At 41.1% G+C, this 18,243-nt stretch overlaps 1 protein-coding gene across 1 annotated transcript in view; it reads right to left on the reverse strand.

The window, feature by feature from the left end:
• Positions 1–18,243, reverse strand: part of Myo16 (myosin XVI) — a 497,779-nt gene that overhangs the window by 374,627 nt on the left and 104,909 nt on the right. The window contains exon 4 of the mRNA XM_029557215.1: positions 2,382–2,490. Coding sequence (XP_029413075.1) covers positions 2,382–2,490 — 109 coding nt within the window. The remainder of the gene's footprint in view (positions 1–2,381; positions 2,491–18,243) is intronic.

Below are 18,243 nucleotides of genomic sequence, written 5' to 3' on the forward strand. Positions count from 1 at the left end.
CTTCCTTCCTTCCTTCCTTCCTTCCTTCCTTCCTTCCTTCCTTCCTTCCTTCCTCTCTTTCATTTTTGAGAAAGGGTCTCTTATAGTCCATGCTAGCCCTGAATTTACTATATAGGCATAGATGACCTTAAACCCTCAATACTCCAGTCTTCACCTCCCAAGTGCTGGATTACAGGTGTCCTCCACCACACTTGACTGAGGTAGTACTGGGATTGAACCCAGGACTTTGTGCATGCTAGGCAGGCATTCTACTAACTGAGCTACAGCCCCAGCCCATGATTTGTTTCTTTTTAAAAATATACATCAATTGACTTTTTGTGCAATTAATACATCTTAATCATATTTAGACCCACTCCCCTATCTGTATCACCCATAACCCCCCATTAGATTTCATGCATTCTGTCATGTATGTTAAGGCCTATTGAGCCAAGTTGTGTCCCTAGTTCCCATGATATGAGTTCACCCACTGGAGCTGGGTCAGCCTATTTAGTGTTACTGCATTAAAGAAGACCAGCTCTCCCTCAACCAGCAGTGATCAGCTGCTAATATTGGGGCATGCTTTATTTCTTAAGTCATCTTTTTGAGGTATAGTGCATATACAAAAGGTTATGCACAATCAACATGTGCAACTTGGTTGATGTGGAGGTCACCATGTCTGTAGAATCAGTGTAGTGGAGTCCATTAAGCTCCTTCCAACTGCCACCATTGGTATTTTGGTAACAAGAACACTATGTGAACCTAGATGTGGTAGCCACACCTTTAATCCCAGCACTTGGGAGGCAGAGGCAGGCAGATCTCTGTAAGATCAAGGCCAGCCTTGTCTATAGAGGGAGTGCCAGGCCAGCTCGAAGTGACAGGGAGACCCTGTCTCAAAAGAGCTAAATAAATAACTAGATAGATAGATAGATAGATAGATAGATAGATAGATAGATAAAGATTAAAATAAAATAAAATAAAATAAAATAAAATAAAATAAAATAAAATAAAATAAAATAAAAAGAGTACTTTAGAGATCCCGTTTTGGGCCAGTTTTTAGTAATACAAGTGTTAACTACAGACACCCTATGTCCAAGCAATTCCAAAAACTCCTGGAAAGAGCTGCAAAGATCTGCGTCATTAACTTCCCACTGGGAAACCCACTTGATGTCAAGCTTTGTTCCTGGTGAACTAAGGAACTTTTCTCAAACAAGTTACAGCTTGTGGGGCTTGAAGAGAGCAAGCAAGGTCTCCTACATGGTTATCCTGAGATTCTGAAGGGGGGTGGATGACTGAATGCAGGGCCTTACAGCGTCTTACTGGGCAGCTCAGGATGGGACACGGCACAGCCAGCCTGCTTCTGCCCCAAGCCTCTCCTTCAGGGTCCTCAGTCCAGGGGCTTCTCATTTCTACCACCATATAATCATACTTGCTCCCTGAATTAATGAAACTAGATTTGTTCATTCAGGGCTGCTAAGTACTAATTACTATTCTATGCTCCTCTCAAAATAAAACTTTTGAGACAAGTGAGTTGGAGGAGGCGGAACAGGCTAGGAAGACAGGGCTGAAGTCAACTCTCCTTCAGGAGCTAGAAATGGTGGTTGCCAGCCAAGAATGGCTCTGAAAATTTGAGAACATTCTCTCTGGCTAGTGGTTATCTTGGAAGGAATTGGAACACTCCTGTTGTTTACACTTAAGTTTCTTATGGAAGAAGAGGGGCAGGATGCCTTCTGTGAAGCCATACCACCAAAAGGAGGAATGCCTCCCCGGCTCCCCTCACTAGGCTGACTCATGCATTCTTGTTCATGCTGGAGCTGTGCTATTAACATCCTTGCCAGTGACACCTGGGGGACTCAGCCTCATCTCCTTGGGCCAGCTGGGTGCTGGGCTTTCTTCTCATGGGGCTTATGTTTCTACGTATCGCTGTATGTACTGTGGACACACACACACACACACACACACACACACACACACACACACACTACTCCTGCCTGTAGTCCTTGCTGCCGTATGTCCTGCTGGGATCACCTGGTCCAGGAGGATGCACTCGAGGTGGCCTTGCTCTCATTAGTTCAGAATTCAATTGTGCTGGTTCACTTCCCTTCCCCTCCCTAGGGAGGAGGATCATAATTAAAAACCTAATCCCACTAACTATGGACCCCAGGAGGGTGCTGTTTGGTGCTTTTTCAAGGTTCTCTCTGGGTTCCTGCTGGACTGCAAAAGCCAGGGCTGACTAAACAAACAAGAAATTAAAAATGAAATAGTAAAAAGTCCTATTCTACACCCTCAAAGGGTAACAGCAGGGTCTGAAATCACACCGGCCATCTTGTAAAAATGAATATATGTTTATGATCTCTACCAATGCATTTCTTTCTACAGAGTTTTAAAAGGAAGCATTATACTACCGTTTTCATCCAGATATGCCAGCAGGATTGCGCTTGATTCTGTCCCTTCGACAGCATAATCTAATGGGATATTTCCATTCACATCCTGCAGAAGGACATTGGCTCCAGCCTGCATGAAAACCAAAAAATAATGACACATTAAATGACCAAGATAAACAGCACATTAAAAAATTTCACTTTGCTCTTGGCTGGGAAACAAAAATAGTTTGTTAGACTATCATTGAAAAAAAATCAGATTTTTAAGCGAATACATTAAATAAATTTGGAGTCTCCAGGCTCCCAAACCTTACTCAGCCAGTGGCTACAGAGCCCTGTATGCTGGGTCTTGTTGTATTTCTCTGATAGCAGAAATGTCCAGTGCCTTCAGAAAGTCTAAATGGTAAAGTCCAGCTGAGTTGAGACTGATCTTCCCCCTTCACTCCATTAAATCTTGAAGCCTTTTGTCTCCCACAGAAATCTGTCTAGGAATGATTCTCATGACACACTGATTTAAAGCCTGTGCTAATGGCCCCTGTTTGGTCTTTCTCTACCAGAAACTGTCTTCTAATAAAAAGCATAATCTGTGGTTATCAATGGATTGACTTCATGAAACATGCTAATTTATGTCTTTGAGTTTCAGAGGAATTTAGCATGGCACCAACGAATCTACCTGTCCTGGCAGTTTACACAGTTCAGACATGTGGCAAGTTTGATTTCACTTTTAAAAATTGGTCACAAGATTGTTCCCTATTTCTCTGTATCCTTTAATGATCCAAGTATTTACTGTTCATGGTCTGAATATCTACCCTCTGCTCCAGACACAGTACTAGCTCAATTCATTGACTATTCAAGCACTCTTCAGAGGTCTCTTACTCAATCCTTTCAAAAGCTAATAATTACTTATATTCAGTATTCCTTATTAAAATGTTATTGGTGGGAATTCTAGCTCTTATCATGACGATGATGACCCTGTTTGAAAGCAGAGTGGGTTAGAGGATGAAACTTCCAGGACAGGGTGTGGGGCTTCCTGTAGGTGTGCTGTTGGTTTGACGACCCTGCAGAGCCCCAGACTGGTGGGAGGTAGGCATTCACATTGTGCAGTGAGTCACTCTTTATAAAGCTTTACCTGCAGTGAAGATTGAAACTTGTACCTTGGGAGTCCAAATGACTATAGAACTTGATCATTATGAGAGAAAGAATGTCTACAAGGCAGCAGTGACACACGAAGTCTTGAATGCACTGGAAGGCTTAAAAAATGGGAAGGAATGGAGGGAATGAGAGAGGGAGGGAGAGAAGGAGGCCGAATGATGGAAAGACAAAACCCTTTAAATGATCAGTTGAAAACATAAAGAGAGCTGGAAAATTCCATCCCCACTGAAAGTAATTTTGGAAGTTCTCCGTGCCGAAAACCAACCGCAAAATTCAGTGGTACGGGTTGCTAACATGCCATGCCAGTTGAATTCAGTCTCACCAGTATTGTTTAAAATCAGAAACTTGAAATTAATTGGTGTGGAATGGGATCCTAAAACTTCTTGATGGAGAAGACTTCTTGGGACTATGAAACACACAGAGTCCTGAGATTTCGGATTACCCTGAGCAGCCTTCGCAGGGAAGAAGTCTGGTATCCTGGCCTGGGCTCTCTTTTATTGTGTAAATATTTAGTGAGGCCAGGACTTTGGAGGTGCCAGAATCCACCAGGGAAAGTTGCATGTATGGAATGGAGTTGGCCTGAGAGAACTTATGTTTTCAGTAGGCAGCATAACTGGACGGGTGGGGCATCACAAGCCAAGTTCCAGATACTGGACATGGAGCTGGAGGATTTGTGGTTTGATTTACTGGAATTTTGTCTTGCTTTGGTCCAGTCATTCCTTGCAATGCCCCAATTCTTGATTCTTTCATTATGGAATGGGAATGTTTACTCTGTGCCATTGTATGTCACAAGCATGTAATTTGTTTTTTTATTTTATAGGTGTTCACAGTTAGGAGATTGCCTTGAGTCAGAGACTTTGGAATTTTAAACTGTTGGAATTGTTAAAAGACTACAGGGACTTTTGAATACAGATTATATTTTTCACTATGAGATGAACACGAGACTTTGGGGAAAAGAGGTGGAAGGTTATGGTTTAAAGTGCTGTGTTTGGGTGTCAAGTTGATTAGTGCAATTGTGATGATGGTTAATCTCAATTGTCAACTTTATGAGGTCTACATAAAGTTGGGAGATCAGCCTCTGGGCATGACCTCGGTGGGTTATGTTAAGTTAATTGAGGTGGGAAGACTTGCTTACTGAGGGTGGCACCATCCCCTAGGCTGGGATTCTGAACTGTTTAAAAGGGAGAAAGTGAGATGAGCCATGAGTATTCAGTGCTCTCTGCTTTCGGACTGCAGATGCAGTGTGACCAGCTGCCTCAAGCTCCTGTCACCTTCACTTCCACACCACGCTGAACTTTTTCCTGAAGCAGTGAGCCAAAATAAACCCATCCTCCTTTAAGTTAATTTTTCAGGATATTTTAGCACAGCAACAGGGAAATAAAGACAAAGGGAATGTTCACTTTCTCATGGACTCATCATTCTCTGTGTCTACTAGATGACACCTAGGATGGAATTTCAATATCTTTCATTGAAGAAGTAGACAACAGGGTTCAGGATGAAGTAGCTTATGTATCCAGAGGATAGCAAGATTCTCACACACATGTATATGTACATATATACTGCTGGAAAATATATATTGACGTGGACTTACAGAGTGTTGGACAAAGAGGACAGTACCTAGTAAGGAACCCCTGATTTAAAGTACCCCAATTAGCTTTAACTGTCAACTTGACATATCCTAGAATCACCCGAGATGGGAGCTTCAGCTAAGAAATTGCCCAGATCAGACTGGCCTGACATAGAAGTGCCCACCCCATTGTGGGCATCACCATTCCCTGGGCAGTTGGTCCTGGGCTGTATAAGAAAACTAACTAAGCAAGAACCTGCAAGAAAACAACAAGAATCACTCCTCCATGGTTTCTGTTTCAAGCTCCTGCTCGAGTTCCTTCCCTGACTTCCCTAAATGATGGGCTATGACCTAGAAGTATAAGTCAAATAAACTCTTTCCTTCCTAACTTTCTTTGGTCAGAGTGTTTTATCACAATAACAGAAATTAAACTAGAAGGTAATGAAACAGATGTTACAGTAGGAGACAGTTCACTATGACTTATACATAAATGTGGACTCTGCTTAAGAAGTCTGGCTTGATATGGTGAATAAGCCTGATGCTCAAGACAACAAGGAAGCTGGAGCAGTTTCCTGTGCTTAGTGGAGGCAAGAAGGGCCCTGCAGGGGGTGGAGTGTTTCTCCCCTCTGGTCTGGGACCCTTCCTCTGGTCCCCATTACAATGACAGGACTCAGCATGCACATCCAATCTGTGTATCCCAGCTAGTGCCACGGGAACCAGAAGAAAGTTTCCCAGACTGTCCAGGCATGGTATTGTTTAATTAAGATGTCTCTCTGTTTATTCTCTGTCCTGTTCACCCATCTAATGGAGACAATGGGGTATTGAAGTCCCCTACTATTAATGAGTTGGGGTTAATCTGGGTCTTAAAGTCCTGCAGTATTTTTATGAAGTTGGGTGCACCAGAGTTTGGTGCATATATGTTCATGATTGTAATATTTTCTTGGTCAATTGTTCCTTTGGTCAGAATGAAGTGACCCTCTTTATCTCTTCTGATTAGTTTTAGTTTAAAGTCTATTTTGTCGGATACTAGAATTGCAGCTCCTGCTTTTTTCCTAGCACCATTTGTTTGGAATTTTTTTCCCATCCTTTCACCTTAAGGTACTGCCTATCACTGAAAGTGAGATGGGTTTCTTAGAGACAGGCTTCAGATGTGTTTTGTTTCTCAGTCCATTCAACTAGCCTTTTGACTAGGGAGTTCAGTCCATTGATATTTAAAGTTATTAATGAAAGATATCCATTCAACTAGCCTTTTGACTAGAGAGTTCAGTCCATTGATATTTAAAGTTATTAATGAAAGATAGGTGTTGATTCATTTTGATTTCTGTTTGTATTCTTGGTCTGTGTGCTTCCACAGTTACACCTTCATTTAGTTTCTTTCTGTTACCACTTTGGTATAGTTGTTCCTTTCTTCAGGACTTTGTATTGCTTCAAGAATTCTCTAAAGGGCTGGCTTTATGGACATGAATTCTCTCAGCCTATTTATGTTATGGAAGACTTTTCTTTCCACTTCAACTATAATATATTTTTTTGCTGGGTAAAGTATTTTGAGTTGGTATCTATGGTCATTTAGAACTGAGGATACTTTGGTGCAGGGTCTTCTGGCTTTCATAGTTTGCACTGAAAAGGCAGCTATAATTTTGATGGGGTTTTCTTTATATGTGACTTGTTTTTCTTTTTGCAGATTTCAGTATTTGTTCTCTGTCCTATACATTTAGTGTTTTTACTGTGATATGCCATGGAGAGTTTCTTTTCTGTTCCTGTCTATTTGCTGTTCTATGTACTTCTTGTATTTGTATGGGCATGTCTTTCTTTAATTTGGGGAAATTTTCTACTACAATGCTGTTGAAGATCTGTCCCATACCATTATCCTGAGATTCTTCTCATTCCCCTATACCTATAATGTGTAAATTTGGTCTCTTTATGGTGTCACACAGTTCCAGCATAGTCCATTCTTGTATTTTCTTGGATTTTTCAATCTTTGCTTGAGCAGCTTTAATTTGGGGAAATTTTCTACTACAATGCTGTTGAAGATCTGTCCCATACCATTATCCTGAGATTCTTCTCATTCCCCTATACCTATAATGTGTAAATTTGGTCTCTTTATGGTGTCACACAGTTCCAGCATAGTCCATTCTTGTATTTTCTTGGATTTTTCAATCTTTGCTTGAGCAGTCTAATTCATCAGCTTTATCTTCCAGTCTTGATATTCTGTTTTCTATTTCATTCATTTCATTGGTGAAGGGTTCTTCTGTCATTTCAAGTTGGCTTATTGAGTTTTGCACTTCCTTCTTCATTTCTGCCTGAGTTTTCTTCAATGTTTCTTTTGTGAATTCATTCATAAGTTTATCCCTATCTTCGTTTAGTTCCTTGATTTGGTTGTTCGTGTGTTCCCCTATATTCTTTTAGTTCTTTGATTTCTTTGTTTGTGTGGTCTTTAAATTCATTGAATTCTTTTATCATATTTATATTTTTTCTTTGGAATTCCATGTCCTGTGTTATCTCTAGGGGTTTCTCATTATACTCTTATATAGGCTGTTGGTACTTGGTGGGGACATATTATTTGGATTTTTTCATGTTTTTATTTTTTTCCGCTGTGACTTAGGAATGTGGATTTCTTTTGCAGTTTCTGATTTTTGTGTGACTCAAGCCTTCCTGTGTTGAGTTTAGGTCTGTTTCTGTTTGTACATTTTATGTGCCTTTGTTGTTTACTTGTTGGGTATGAAAAGCTGGTTGGTCTAGGCTTCAGGTTCTCTCTTTTGATTTTATATTGGAGTGGCCAGATTGCTTTAGTCCTGCTTCTCAGAATAAACTTGACCAAAGACATTAAAGGCCTCTACACTGAAAATTTTAAATCTTTAAAGAAAGAGATTGAGGAAGACACCAGAAGATGAAAGCACCTCCCATGCTCATGAATTGCAATATTTAGCACTATATAAATGACCATCCTACCAAAAGCCATTTATAGATTCAATGCAATGCCAATCAAACTCCCCATGACATTCTTCGCAGAATTGGAAAAAAAAACATCCTAAGATTCATATGGAAGCACAAAATCCCGGATAGCCAAAGCAACACTGAGCACTAAGAGCAATGCTGGGGGGATTACTATACTAGATTTTAAACTGTATTGCATAGCTATAGTCATAAAAACCACATGACACAGGTAAAAAACAAACCTGTAGGTAAATGGAACAAGATTGAAGACCCAAATATGAGTGCATGCAGTTTCAGCTACCTGATATTTGATGAAGGGGCCAAGAACATTCACTGGAGGAAAGACAGCATCTTCAGCAAACAGTGCTGCCAAAATTAAATCTCAACCTGTAGAAGATGAAACTATACCTCTGTCTTTCACCACAAAAGTCAACTCCAAATGGATCAAAGACCTCAATATGAAATCTGAAACTCTAAAACTGTTAGAAGAAAACATTGGCAATAACCTACAAGATATAGGTGTAAGAAAGGACTTTCTAAAGGTGACAACAATTGCTCAGGAAATAAGTTCAAGAATCAATAAATGGGACCTCATTAAACTAAGAAGCGCTGTACAACAAAAGAAGCAATCAAGGAAATGAAGAGAAAATCCACAGAGTGGGAGAAATTTTTCACTAGTGATACATCTGAAAGAGGTTTAACACCCAGAATATATTAAGAGCTAAAAAAAAACAGCAAAGAATCAAAAAAGGAAGTAACCCAATTAAAAGATGGGCTAAGGAGTTGAACAGAGAGTTCTCAAAAGAAGAAATAAAGATGGCTAAGAAGCATCTTAAAAGGTGTTCAACATCATTAGTAATTAGGGAAATACAAATTAAAATCACTTTAAGATTCCATCTTACCCCAGTCAGACTGGCTAAGACCAAGAGAACAAATGATACCAAATGTTGGAGAGGATGTGGGGAAAGGGGAACACTCATCCACTGCTGATGGGATTGCAAACTTGTGCAACCACTATGGAAAGCAATTTGGAGAGCCCTTAGAAAGCTAAATATTAACCTATCATTTGACCCAGTTATACCACTCCTTGGCATATACCCAAGGGACACATCTTATTGCAGAGACACTTGTACATCCATGTTTGTTGCTGCTCTTTTCACAATAGTTAAGAAATGGAAGCAACCTAAGTGTCTCTCAACTGACGAGTGGATAATAAAAATGTGGTACATTTACACAATGGGATTCTACTCAGCAGTAAAGATGAAATCATGAAATTTCCAGGTAAATGGATGGAACTAGAAACTCTTACACTAAGTGAAGTAACACAGACTCAGAAAAACAAATGATGTATATCCTCCCTCATATGTGGATCCTGGCACCAAATCCTTGTGAGTATGTATCCATACATAACTACAGGAACCAGGACAATGAAGAGGAACCAGGGAGGTAAAGGAAAAGAAAGAACCTGAGAGAGAAGAACAGTAGGAAACAGGCATTACTAAGAGAGAAATGGATAAAAATGGGGTTATTTCAATGGGGGGATATACAAGGAAACTTGGGGATACAGAGAAAGAGCTTAAGAGAGGTTGGCCCATGTGTATTATCAAGGGAGAAACGGGGAAAATGGGGGTACTTTACATGGGGAAACCATTTTGGAAGGGTTAGACAGAGAGAGAGAGAGAGAGGAGATATAAATAATGGCTCTCTAGTTTTAAAAAACCAGAGGTACCATATTAGTCCAACAAACTACTGACAAATTATATATACATTTTTTTACATGAGTCCATGTATATAGCTAAAGGCTATATAGCAAGAAACAGTGCCAGACAGGAGAGACCTTCCTTTGAGTTGCTGGCCAGGGGGGTCTAGGAGACTCCCAGACTTACTCAGGCTATTGCCACAGCCCTTGATGGCCTCCCAGAACTTGAAGGTAAGACCCTACTACAGAAGACAGACCAAACTTCAGACACAGGGTTTGGAACAGTAGAGCTACAACTGACCTGCAACCACTTCCCCTGAAGGCTAGCTCTCATAGCTTTGGAAAGTGCTATGAAGGTACCCAGGGAAAACATCAATGGATGACCCAGCACCAGCTTCAAGACCAAACAACCACATGAATGGCCAGCACAGCATATGTCATTGGCACAGTAGTGGCACTCTTATCTTGGGGGCAATCAACAACTACTTAATTCGACTAAATGCCCACTCAAAGGGAGGAAACTCAAGTGTGGTAATGTAAACATAACCTAATACACATGGCTGGAGTGGCCATAGATCTCAGAGAAAACCCCAAGACTGTCACATCACTAGACTAATGAGACTTCTTACTACGTGCAAAATGTGTATCCTTATCTTTACAGACAAGTATCCCAGTCACCACTCATCAAAGAAGCTCATTTTGTACCAGTCAGAGAATATTTCCAAGTACCACAACTGGTCACACACAGACATTGTCTATGAATTTCCCAGGGCTAAGTGACACATTGACAATACAACCTCTACACCTAAGACTCATGGAACATGGAACAGGGATAGTGAAGAGGACACTAATGAATCTCTCAGTTCTCAGTAATGAAGTTTCTTCATGCAGCTGAGGGCCAGGAACACAAAAAGTCAAAAATAGCCAAAGGAGTCTGCTGAATGCTGGTCCTTGGACAGGATCCCTTTATTAAACTTCTCCCACCCAAGGCTCAGGGACCATCATGGAAGACAGAGCAGAAAGGTTAAGAGCCAGGGAGGAGGTGCATGATCATATGGAAACAGAGTCCTACAAGCTCCTGGGAACCTGCTCATATGATTCTATGGCAATGGTGTCTACATACACAGGTCCCATGCAAACTCAGGCAGACAGTAACTCAGCATGGAACTGGGAAAATGAACAGCAGACCTCAATCTTATCTGCAGGAATGTTGGCAACTGATAGCTACTAGATGAACAAGAGCTGATCTTCCTAAAACAAGGGACTCTAGATAGGCTGACTAGACCTAGTGGACAGGACTTGCACTGGGGAACGACTAGGGACACTGACAACCCAGTAGGCCTTAACAGGGATGACCAAGTATATGGTCATCCAGTGGGGGTGGGGGCCTCTGCGAGGGTGCCAGTGGGGATGGAAGTATAAAGATGATTAAGATTGTTTGAGGCGTTCTGTATGAAATACACACACACACACACACACACACACACACACACACACACACACAAAATAAATAAATAAAATAACCGATATAGTTATCTTTCCATCTTTATAGTTAAGAGCTCTGTTCTGGTAGGGGGTATGGAGGTCAGGGAAGGGAAAGCTCTGTTTACAAAAGTTCTGTTTACAAAAGTTACAAGCACAGCCCCGTCCAGGTCCTTCATACACACATCTCTGAGAACACATACAGGTCCAAGTTAGTGTGTCAGTGGCTGGCAAGTCACACAACCTGTCTCCACCCAGGACAGCAGAATAGGACACAGGACTCAGATTTACCTCCATATCTATACATTTAAAATTCATGTGACCTGGTGTTCTAGTTTGTTTCTCCATTGCTGTCACAAAATACTCTGACCAATACTAACTTGGAGCAGAAAGGGTTTATTTGGCATACATCTCCCAGGTCACAGTTCATCTGGGAGCCCAATGTAGGAGCTCAGGGTAGGAACCTGGAGGCAGGTGCTGGATACAGTCCATGGAGGAATGCTGCTTACTGGCTTGCTCCCCTGGCCCATACTCAACCTGTTTTCTTATACAACACAGGTCCACCTGCCCAGGGGTGGCACCACCCACAGTGGGCTGGGCCCTCTCACATCACTTAACAATCACGAAAATGTCCTACAGACATGGACAGAGGCCAGTTCAATGGAGACAACTCCCCAACAAAGGCTCCCTCTACCCAGGTATGTCAAATTGACAATTAAAGCTATCCAGCACACCTGGCAAATATTTCTTAGCCACTCTCTTCTTTAGATTTCCCAGCTGGAAAATGAGGATAGTAGCGTTCTTGTAAAGATAATGGGTGAATTCTGGAATTCTGATTGGTTCAAGAATGGCTCGGTTTTATTATATGTAAAATGACAGTGTATACAAAAGCCAACAGAGTGGCTAGTACATTTTACTAAAGACACGTCTTCCTGAACGGAAGTTGCAGAAGGCACTGTGGGTGGTCCTTAGAAGTAATTTTACAGAGAGATAGAGAAAAAAAGTGTATATGTAGAGAGAAACATCCATTAAAGCAACAATTCCCAGTTACAGGACACATGAAGTAATTTAAATGCTTACTGTGGCTACAGTGAATGACATACAGCTATTTACCAAGTGCTGAACTCTACAGAGAGAGGGTGAATCAAAGTCCTAAGGTCTGGAGTTCACAGCACAGTTCTAACAGCTGGTCTTTGGAAAATGTTAGCATAGGAGAGTGTGATCTCTTGGTAAAGTTCCTCTCTGCAATTTGCGCCTCAGTTTCCTTAGCTGTCTCTTCCGCACGCTCATGATTTCTTAATTCTACATCAAGAGTCCTTTATGATATCTTCATGAAATTGAAATTTTTTCTTCCCAAGCCATTCTGTGAAGGAGACCTGAATTCCACTGGAATGCTGGCAGCTGTCTCACATCATAACATGAAATGGAGACAGTGCCTCTTCAGATAGGAATGTCTTCAAAGCTAGGCCTTGGAGTTCCATGGAAGAATGCAGTAAAACATTTTGACAGGCAAATCTTGAATATTACTTAGGTTTTAATCCAATTACTTAGGTTTTCATCTTTACATTGAAATATGCAAGCTTTGAGAACCTAAGTCTGCTGGTGAGCTTCAAACACCCAAGACAACCCTGAGCCTGATTGGTGCTTCTCACTGTGGCCTGAGCAAAGGCATTTAACCCCTCCTGCAGGCCTTAGTTTCTGATCAGTTTCCCTGTTTCTACTGTACATTGAGATTAACAGGAACATCATCAATGAGATAGCAGCTGACACTTGTAATAATCCACTCACTAACACAGACATGAATGTGTGCTTCTGATGAAGGGTTCCATTGGAACAAAGGTGCTGATTAGTTGCAGAACAGAAAAAAAAATCTTCAACAGGTCAGAAACATCTCTTAATTACCATCGTGAAGTCTAATCTATAGCACGTCAGATGGGAAACAGGTCAGGAACTGTAGTATTTGTTAGGAATTTTATTATTTCTTACATGAAAAAAACACTTTGAATCACTGAGGAAAAGCAAATCAATTTACTCAGTTTTGTGACGTGAAAACAAATAGGTAATTTAGTTCACTATAATACAATTCCTGATACTGTCCATTTAAAATACGATTATATATATATATATATATCTGTTTTAAATATAATTTTCCAATGCATGTACTTGATATACTTTAAAATATTCTTCTGTCCATTTCATATTTTATTACTCTGGTGGATCTAGTATATAAACTTTCAGCTATGAATATAAAAATGAGAAAAGAGTCCTGAGCTGATTCCCTGAATATGCTTCTCAAGTCTTTCTGTGTGGAACCAGAAGCCCAAGCTAAACATTAATGCTAACTTTCAAGTGCATCAGAGTGTGCATTTGATTGCATGAACACTTGTTTTATTTCAGGGAATAAGAAATCAGTAGTTCAGTGTGTAAAAAATTTATATTTTAAAATATAAAGCAAAGAATATACAAGCCTGTATTTACTTTATGACATAAGAAAATAGTCTTAAAGGTCAGTATGTATTTCATATAGGCTAAATAACATTTTAAAACAAATGACTGCTATTCTTTATAAAAATGCAGATTAGAAACTAGGTATGTGAAGGGGAATTGAAAGTGAGACTAGATGGTGTGAAACATGCATTGTCCTTTATTCAAGAGAATCAATTTACATGTGGTATCTACTAATGGCCTAGGCCCTAAACATGTATGTACATGCTTATGTTTGTGTGTTTGCATGTCTGTATGTGTATGTGCATGTGTGTATGTCTGCATGTGTGTGTAGCCTGAAAATGATTTATTCTTCCCGGACTTCTAAAGCACCATGGGCTAGGACAGGGCACCCTGGGAAGAAGGGTGGAGCCTAGCATGAGAGGAGATTGGAAAGAAAGGATTGGCACCACACTGGGAAGCAGGGAAGAGGGAGCAAGTGAGCCAGCCTGCCCTGGCCCTTGCGGGGCACTGGGGGACCTCGCAAGGACCCCGTGGACGCCTCATGGAACTCTGTGGAGTGAGTGGACATGTGGGGTCTTGAGATGAGGCAGACCATGGCAAAAGCAATCTGGAACGGCAGGGCAGCCATGCCATGCTGGTTGTTGGGTGTTCATAGGGTGTTTGTTTCTTTGTAAGTCTCTCCCTCTTCAAAGGTTTAAACTATGCAAAATTCAGATAAAGATGTGTTATGTGGTTTGTCTATCTGCATCAGGAGCAAGGGACCCTGAGAGAACTGGGGTGACAGTGTTTGTGTATATGCATACCATAGCAATGTGTATGAGTACGTGTGTATTGTGGCTCACAGTTCCAAGTTACAGTCCAATCAAGGCAGCAGGAGCTTCATAGTGGTCACATGACATGCTCACTTAGAGGATGGTAGTGGATGCATGTGCTCCCATCACATCTTCCCTCAGAAGAGAGAAATGGATGCATGTGCTCATCTTCCTCTCTGCTTCTGATCCAGTTCAGGACCAAATCTGGGAAATAGTGCTGCCCACATTTAGGGTGAATCTTACCACCTGAATTAGCCCAATCAAGAGACTCCCTCACAGATGTGCCACCGGCCAACACAACCTAGAAAGTTCCTCACTGAAACTGCCTTCCCAGGGAATTCCAAATCCTGCCAAGATGACAAGTGAAATTAACCACTGCATGTGACAAAGCCAAAAATCCTTTACAGCCTGGACAGCCAACCCTGGCTATGAAAACCACACACGAGCACTCTTCCAATGAGCTACATCCTCAGATCAGATAATATATCTTATTTGTACAACATGAACTATAAGGCAAATCTTTCCATTTGTTTAAAGAAAATACATCAGTCACATCATGATTAGGTTTTATTATCAGGGAAATGAGGGCAATTAATGTTATCTATGCAAAACCTAGGACCCTTCAAATAATTTCTACAGCTAAGGGCTTGACAGTTCTTCCTGGAGATCCTAAGCATATTTCCTCTCTATCAAAACTGTGAAGCCATTTAATTTCCAATTTGGCCTAAATTTTGTTCCAGATGTAATGGAGTTGAAACACAAATATATCATTTCCTCTTAACGGGATTCTTTTTAGTTCATGCTAGATGACATGTGAATCAATAAACATTTTATTGGCTTATGTTACATAACAATTTAATCTTAAAAACTTTGCTTGTACATGGTTTTACTTAATAACAATTCATTGTCACATTAATATTGAAAGTTTAACGAAAGTCATGTAATGGACTTTTAATTATGAAATTCAATTTTTATGTACTTAAACCTTTTGATAACTTCCTATTTTTATATACTCTCAAATATATAAAAATGGAAAGAAATGGAAAGAATAGATCCAGAAGTCTTATATCCCTCTTATGAGTTGTGCCATATCCTTCTCAAAATCATATGCTGAAGCTCTAACCCCTAGTCCCTTACTCGGGAATACATTATTGAAAATGGGGTTGGTTCAAAGGGCATGACTCAAAGGAATAACATAGGGCTGTAATTCAATATAACTGGTGTCCTTAGAATAAAAGACACAGATTGATTGTCTATATACCAATAACAAGCAATTGGAGAAAGAATAGCAGGAAATGCTCCCATTCACAATTGATGCAAAAAAATATCTTGGAATAAATCTGACCAAAGACACCAAAGATCTCCACAATGAAAATTGTAAATTGTTAAAGAAAGAGATTGAGGAAGACACCAGGAGATAGAAGCACATCCCATGTTCATGGATTGGAAGAATCAATATTCTTAAAATGACCATTCTACGAAAAGCAATATGTAGATTCAATGCAATCTCAATCAAAATCCCCATGACATACTTCACAGAATTAGAAAAATACATCCTTAAATTCCTGTGGAAGCACAAAAGACCCCGGATAGCCAAAGCAACCTTAAGCACAAAGAGCAATGCTGGGGGGATTACTATACAAGATCTCAAAGTACACTCTACAGCTATAGTCATAAAAACAGCATGGTACTGGCAAGAAAATAGACACATAGATCAACGGAACATCATTGAAGATCCAAACCCGAGTACATGCAATTTCAGCCACCTGATATTTGGCAAAGGTGCCAAGAACACACATTGGAGGAAAGACAGCATCTTCAAAAAGTGGTGCTGGCAAAACTGGATCTGTACCTGTAGAAGAATGAAACTAGATCCTTATCTTTCACCTTGTACAAAAGTCAAACCAAATGTATCAAAGACCTCCATGTGAAACTGGAAACCCTGAAACTATTAGAAGAAAATATTGGCAGTAACCTACAAGATGTAGGTGTAGGAAAGGATTTTCTAACTCATAGAGAAGTTGCTCACGAATTAAGGTCAGCAATCAGTGGGACCTCATTAAACGAAAAAGCTTCTGTACAACAAAACAATCAAAAAAGTGAAGAGAAAACCCACAGAATGGGGAAAAAACTTCACCAGTGACACATCTGACAGGAGTTTAACATCCAGAATATATAAAGAACTAAAGAAACAAAGAATCGAGAAACAAAATGACCCAAATTAAAAGATGGGCTAAATCTCTAAACATAGAGTTCTCAAAGGAAGAAATAGAGATGGCTAAGAAACATCTCAAAAAGTGTTCAACATCGTTAATAATTACTGGCATGCAAATTAAAACCACCCTAAGGTATTACCTTATGTTGGGGACCCCTGCTGTGTTAAGTCGAAGTCTCTCCATGTCCAGATAGCCCAAGGGGCTTGGTGTTCTTATGCAGAGACTCCTTTTCTCAGCAGGGCGCCCCCCCCACTCTCTTCCTGACTCATCTTTGATATAGCCGTCACAGATACATGGCCTCTGGCATAGGAACTGTCAGGTTTTCCTGTGTGATAATCAGGCAATGTCTGACAGCCTGGCAGAAGCCCACCACCACATGTAAATGGGGCATCCTACAAAGCACCTATCAACTAAGGCTTTTGCCACTGCCTTAACACTATAAATATCCCGGTTTTCCCCTTAATAAATTGGAGCTGCATCAAGAGCTGAGCTGTACCAGTCTCTTATTCAGTCTCTCCGGAGGGGGCTGTCCCTTCATAAACAACGACTCGTGAAGATCCTGCTTTCACCCGTTCCTGCACCTCCCCTCGTGACCCGGCGGCCGACGGATCTCGAACCTAGAGGGAGTGCCCGGTAGCTTGGAACGGAACACACCTGGAAGCGCAGTGACCAGTAGAGTCGCCAGCATCCAGTAGTTGTGGAGACCCTCAGCAACACAGAGCGTGGGACCCGCTCCAGCGGCGCACGAGAGACAGGCACCAGGCAGCAGCTGGCGCTCCGCGAAACCTGCGCGCCCTTATCTGGCGCCCAACATGAGAGCCTCTGAACTCCGCGCCAGCCAGCAGCTGGTGCCCCCTGAAACGCAGAATTCGTGAGTATCTCTCCCACCAGGAGAGCAACAGAAATCTCTCTTTCTTTCGTCTACCATCAGGAGACTAAAAAGGCAGCTGTGCCCCCAAGCCACCCCACTCGTGGGGCCTGGCAAATCTCTTCTATTTTCCTCCTTTTATTTCCGGTCTGAGTCTTCCCGTGAGGACGTTAAAGACAGAAAGGCAAGTGAAGCTTTCTGGTCAGGGCTACTCCCTGACGTCACCTGAAGGCCTCTCTGCCCCCTAACCACCTCCGACTGCCTGCGCAGGTGTAGACAAAAGACCTTCTATCTAAATATCTTTCTAATATAAAAACCTGGTGACGCAGCAGCCACTTAAGAGTCCTTAGGATGGCCACCAGTTTCTTAAATCCACGGGAAAGCTTTTTTTGGGAGCCAAGCAAAATCACCTGAGATTTTGATCTCAGGCACGTTTTCTTGGAAACCATCACTTCACTACTTTCCTATCCTAACACTGCTAGAAAAGTCCCAAAAGTTCTAAGAAATCTTCACGTAAGCCTTGGAGTCAGCTTCTAAGGCAAACTTCTCTAATCAGTTTTGTTATCCTGCCTCCCAGGACATTCAAACCACAGCTAAAACCAGTTAGGTAAGAATTTAAATTAACTAGCCCTACAGAGCACTTGAAAGTTCAAGGTGGCTAGCGCTATATAAACAAACAGACAAAAGATTTAAAAGTGCCATTTTTTT

This window comes from Nannospalax galili, unplaced genomic scaffold (assembly GCF_000622305.1).
Source record: "Nannospalax galili isolate Female #2095 unplaced genomic scaffold, S.galili_v1.0 scaffold267, whole genome shotgun sequence".
Taxonomy (NCBI): domain Eukaryota; kingdom Metazoa; phylum Chordata; class Mammalia; order Rodentia; family Spalacidae; genus Nannospalax; species Nannospalax galili.